The sequence below is a fragment of the Marmota marmota genome, unplaced genomic scaffold (genome assembly GCF_001458135.2).
Source record: "Marmota marmota marmota unplaced genomic scaffold, marMar, whole genome shotgun sequence".
NCBI lineage: Eukaryota > Metazoa > Chordata > Mammalia > Rodentia > Sciuridae > Marmota > Marmota marmota.
In genome coordinates this window covers 2,859,742-2,864,943 of record NW_026000243.1, presented here as the reverse complement: position 1 = coordinate 2,864,943, position 5,202 = coordinate 2,859,742, and the positions used below count along the sequence as shown (strand labels likewise).

The following is a 5,202-nucleotide window of genomic DNA, read 5'->3' as shown; positions in this document are numbered from 1 at the left end:
GTGTTCCTTTCTCTGGGAGGGAGACAGCCCACAGGAAGCTGCTAGAGTGAGAGGCATTGAAAGGTAGAGACTAAAGCTATGGCTGAGTCCAGAAGGCAGATCTAATCATCAGCCTCTCATCTTTGGTGACCAGCTCTTACATTTGCTGCCCAACTCTAGGCCTTATGTTCCAGTGGTTTAAGGGTACAAATGCCACAATAATATATTATGGGCAAAACTCAGAACAACACATATATGATGCAAAAAACAATTGTGCTTGTTAATATGAATTTGTGATATATTTTGGAGAAATATTAATGGATGGAAATGTGGCTAAATATTCATACTATTTTTCTTCAGAATTCGGGATATAATATATATTTTTAATTTTCTTCTTAACAAGTTCCGTATATTTCTATAATTCTTGTTACTTATTCTGAGCAAAATGTTCAAATTTGCTTGGACACATCCTTCTCCTTGTAAGAGAAGGATGTGGGTGAGGAGTTTGAAATTCTACTCACATTTAATCACTGGTGCCTAGGTTGTGGTACAGGAGCATCTTCCTGGATTGGGGCAAGGAGTCCTTTGCAGGAAGGCTAAGCTTGTTATTCTTAGCTCTAACCCTGTGGATTGCTGCCAGTGTCTCCCATTTTCCAAGTGTAAGACCCTTTCCTGACGAAGGCATGTCAATCCTAGATCCCCAGGGCTCCTGGGGCCCTCTAATTTGAGTGAACTTGTCTCCGCCAGGCAGAGAGACCCATTGTCATTTGGTGAAAAGTCTCATGCATTCTCCCACTTTTGTCATTGATAATACTAGGACAGAAGCTCCAATCCTGGGAATACTTCTCCAGACTGCAGAACTCCTAGTGTATGGAAAAGATAATATCCTATTGAGTCAGATGATGTGCATTCTTGTTACCCTAGCCAAAATACTTTAATTGTAACAACCCCTGGTTCATCAATAAGATGAAGTCAATTATTCCTAACCCACAAGGTTGTTCAGAGAATTCATAGACATGCCTAGGAGAATACCTCAAATTAAGTAGGACCTTATTAAATGTTTGTGCCCTTTCTTCCTCAATTCCATGTGTATCCTTGTAAGACCTAACTACCTCAAATATACCTGTGACAGTTCTTGTTTTTCATATATTAAGTAACAGGCACAAAGAGACTCAGTATTTGTTCAGGGCCACATGGCAGGTGTGTGAAGGGGTACCTTCACAGTAAAAGTTAGGAATTGTGCTTTGCTCTGATGTGTCAGACTCTTGAATGACTCTGCTTAGCTAAATATGTTCCACACTCATTCTCTGTTCACCACAGGGAAAGCTGTCATTTCCATTGCTTGTCTGTTCTATAGTGAATACTGCAAAGTTAAAGCCAAGAATTTCATCCTGTAAGCTTGGAATTAGGGAATCATTCCGTTGGGCCTCCCAGTCTGCCCATATACAACCATTCCATTCATCTTTTCATCATTATTTCTGATGATCTGATATGTGCAGGACTTGATTTTAGGCCCTGAGGAGATTGCAGTGAATGCAACGGAAACCCTGGCATCCCGAGAGTATCATAAGGGGAGAGACAAAAATGCACACAAATGAAGAGAAGCCATGGGATCACAAACTGTGTTCAATACTCTTGAGAAATACTGAGTTCAGGCAAGGTGTGTGTAGGTCTTGCTTAATACCTAATACCTTAATACCTTAATACCTGTAGTTCTTGTTTAATACTCTTGAGAAATACTGAGGTCAGGCAAGGTGTGTGTAGGTCTTGCTCTTTTATCTATATACTGGTTAGGAAATACCTCACTGAGGAGCTGGCAGCTGACAGAAGAAGGAGAAACTTTAAAAAAGAATAGCATCTTCTGGTGAAAGTAAGATTGAGGCCAGGAACCAATGTGAAGACTCACTTCCAGACCCCCACAAATTCTTCCCCATAACAAGTCCAAATACATCTCTCCCTGTTTGTCCCCATGACAACAGCATTTGTCTCTCCCATTGGAGTCATTTATGGTCTTTTTCTGTTTTGAAAAAAATTAATGAATTAAATTCAGGAGAAGCTGATGTGATCTCTACCTCCTCTCATTTTCCCCTTGTCCTAGGCTGCTGTATATCCTCAGAGAGGGTCTTAGCAATCAGACCATAGCTGGAGTACTGGGATTTGGTCCTGTTGCCACACTCTGTGAGGAGAAACACATGGTCTCATTGGAGAGACTGAAGAGCTCACTCACAGATGCTTTGTGACCCAGCTTCATCCTATTTGAAAGCATGTCATGTGGATGTGATGTTAGAAACATTTCCTGTAGACTAGCAGAAACACAAACACAGTGAAAAGGAGAGAGGCCCTGCAATCATATGAATTAGTACTTTATGATATATCTGATCAAATGAAGTAGGTGTCTATGTAGGCTGAGATCTAAGCAGCTGGAGGATTGCAAACACAGACGGGATGTACCTTCTCCTGGGAACATAACAGAGGGCTCAGGTGGTTTGATCTGAAATTTATGGTTTCATGATTGAAGTGGGATGCCTGAGGGTAATTGATGGAAATAAATAAAGCTGGAACTTCCCACTGAGATCTTCCCAAGGATGGGTCCCAGGATGTTCCAATTGCTTCTGCTGGGTGTATTCATAGTACTCTTCAAGGATAAGGGTAAGTTCTGAAGAGGGAGGCAAAGATGGGTGGTGAAAGGGATGGCTTTGGAGGATGCTATGAGATGACTATATATATATATATATATATATATATATATACTTTTTTTTTTTGTATATTCACAGGAAGCAGAGGAGAAGGACTGAACCGTACGGTGTATTTGGTTTGCAGTTCTTGGATAAGTAATAGGGGGATATTCTTGAGTTAGCATTGTCCTTCCACTCTTCTCTACTCCAGTGTCTTCTTTCTACCTTCAGACTTGGGACACAGATCCTTAATTCTTGGTGGTCTCATAGTTACTACTATTGGAGGGAGTAAGGACCTCTGAGAGAGGCTGGGGACAGTGTCATTTTCTTCTTGTGAGGTTTGAACTGCCCCAGTGTTTGGAAGCAGAATTACATTTTTTTTGAGCATTTCTTTAAAGCTTTCCTTTCCTTCTGTAGTTATTCGAATTTGCCATTTTTGTGACCACTATACTGTAACGGGTTGCCGTACTGGCATGAAAAGCTGCTGGAAGTTTAATTATGAGTCAGGAAATAGGAGTTGTCGAACAACTAACTATTACTATCATGATCGCACTTCAGGTAAGTGAAATTCAGAGACACAAAATATTACCGGTGTTGTCCACCATCCCTGGAGTTAAGTTTTAGAATCTGGGATCCTGGAAAAGTATAGGAAAATGGGTTCTCCAGATACACACCTGGACATGGGGCCACTGTGGGAAGTAATTAGGTGACTTTTGCTTGGTCATGGCCCCAGAGACATGAGGACTGAGGACTGATGACTCATTCTAGTCTTCAGAAAGTTGTTTAGGTTCCAGAGTGAAGCCACTGCAGGAAGATGATGAATTGAGGCAAGGCAATCACATTTGCTTTTCTTCTCTTCAGACAGATACCTCTTTAATTATGCAAAACTCTCATGTGAGCCCTGTGAGGCGGGAATGACCCAGCCATTGCATGACATGCTGGCAGAAACATTTTGCTGCACTGATAAAAGCAGATGTAACGATGGCTCAGCAAATTTAGATACTTATCGTTTACTTCGACGTCCAACACGTTAAGATCATTAAAATATTTAAGACTGTAAACCATATCTCCTTGTATTCTTGAATATTTACTTACCCAATGGCTACATCATCTTACATTTTACGTCTTACATTTTCCCCAAACCAAGACCACACTCTCTTCTCTAGTCCAGGATATATACTTTGGAAACTTGGTCTTTCAAGCATCCATACTTCCTTTGCTTGGAAAGAGGAAAGCCATAGGTCACAAAAACTTCAACTTTGCCTTCTGGTTGAATTTCTGTGTTTTTGCTATGTGGTACCTCCTAGAAGTCTCTACTTGACCTTGTGTTCTGATGCTGAACCGGGCTAAAGACAAAATTATATAGTCTATTGCAAAATAAGTATTTTCCTGGTCAAGCTTCTGGGGGGAGATCAGGAGCGAGCAGATTGCATAGAAATATGGACAAGAAATTGAGATTTCAGGAGAAATATCTAGGAGGAGAGTGAAAGAGGTTTTTGAAGCAGGTATAGAAAGAACTTGTATTAAGCAGCAGAAAGCATTATCTAACTTATGTGCAAAGAATAGTCAGTGTACATGACATGGAGGTTACCATTTTTTGGAAGCTGTACTGGCCAGAGCTGCTCCTGACTGCATAGTCCCAGGCCACTTGTTTCTAGTAATCTTATTTTGCTCTCATGACCAAAGTCAAAGTATGTCATGGTGAGCACTTATTTGAGTGTTGACCAGTAACTCTTTCTCTTGGCAGGCAAGGGATATTAGTTTTCAAAAATATCCAAATATTACCTTGTATTTACCAATGCATCTATTGATCAAAGCTGAGTATTTTTCATCTATTGACACAGACTTATTAAAGAATGATAAGAGTTACAGATGTCTCCTGTAGTTTTTTTTAAACAAAATTAAAAGCCATGGAAAAGTAATCTCTGAATTATTATTCACTCACTGTGGACTTCTTTTCCCTTGTTAACCTTCCTTTTGGAAGCCATGTATGAATTATGGGTTTGTTTGAACATTACAAGGCAGGGAGGTTGCTTTTCTGGGAACTCCCTAGGTGAAATTCCCTGGTTCTAGAAAACTCATATCATGCTGATGCCCTGTCTTAGCTCATAGTCCTAGGTTCAAATGCAATCTCCTGGAGATTGGTGTAACCTGCCAAACTCTAAACAACTTGTTTTCCCCATCTTTTTCCTGTTTTCCTCAGAAGCCTATTGCACTGAAACCCTTTGATGTTTTCCACTATAAATAAAGCATTCAATGGCTTTCCCTTTGTTAGGATCAGACCCATCAGGTCTCTTCCACCGGTCAATGCCCTGCTTTAAAAATATATTTCTTATCTTTTGTGTGTATCTCTTAATATTGCTTTTCCAGCTTTTATTTCCATCTGGCTCGCAACTATGAGGGTTACCTATTCCCTTCCCCTGCAGGCCGTGGCCAAGACCTTCCCATGTATAAGAATTTATAGGCACAATTATATTTATTTTTTAGCTATAAAATTATATATATATATATATATATATATATATATATATATATATATATATCACAT

At 39.9% G+C, this 5,202-nt stretch overlaps 1 protein-coding gene across 1 annotated transcript; it reads left to right on the top strand.

Annotated features, from left to right (window-relative positions):
• Positions 1–3,046: 3,046 nt before the first annotated feature.
• LOC125614039 (prostate and testis expressed protein 13-like) lies at positions 3,047–3,903 on the top strand (the record flags this gene model as incomplete). The annotated part of the gene is made up of 2 exons (XM_048796134.1): positions 3,047–3,216; positions 3,520–3,903. Coding segments are annotated over 2 exons (339 nt in total), but the record flags the coding sequence as incomplete, so codon positions are not given.
• Between the last annotated feature and the right edge of the window lie 1,299 nt (positions 3,904–5,202).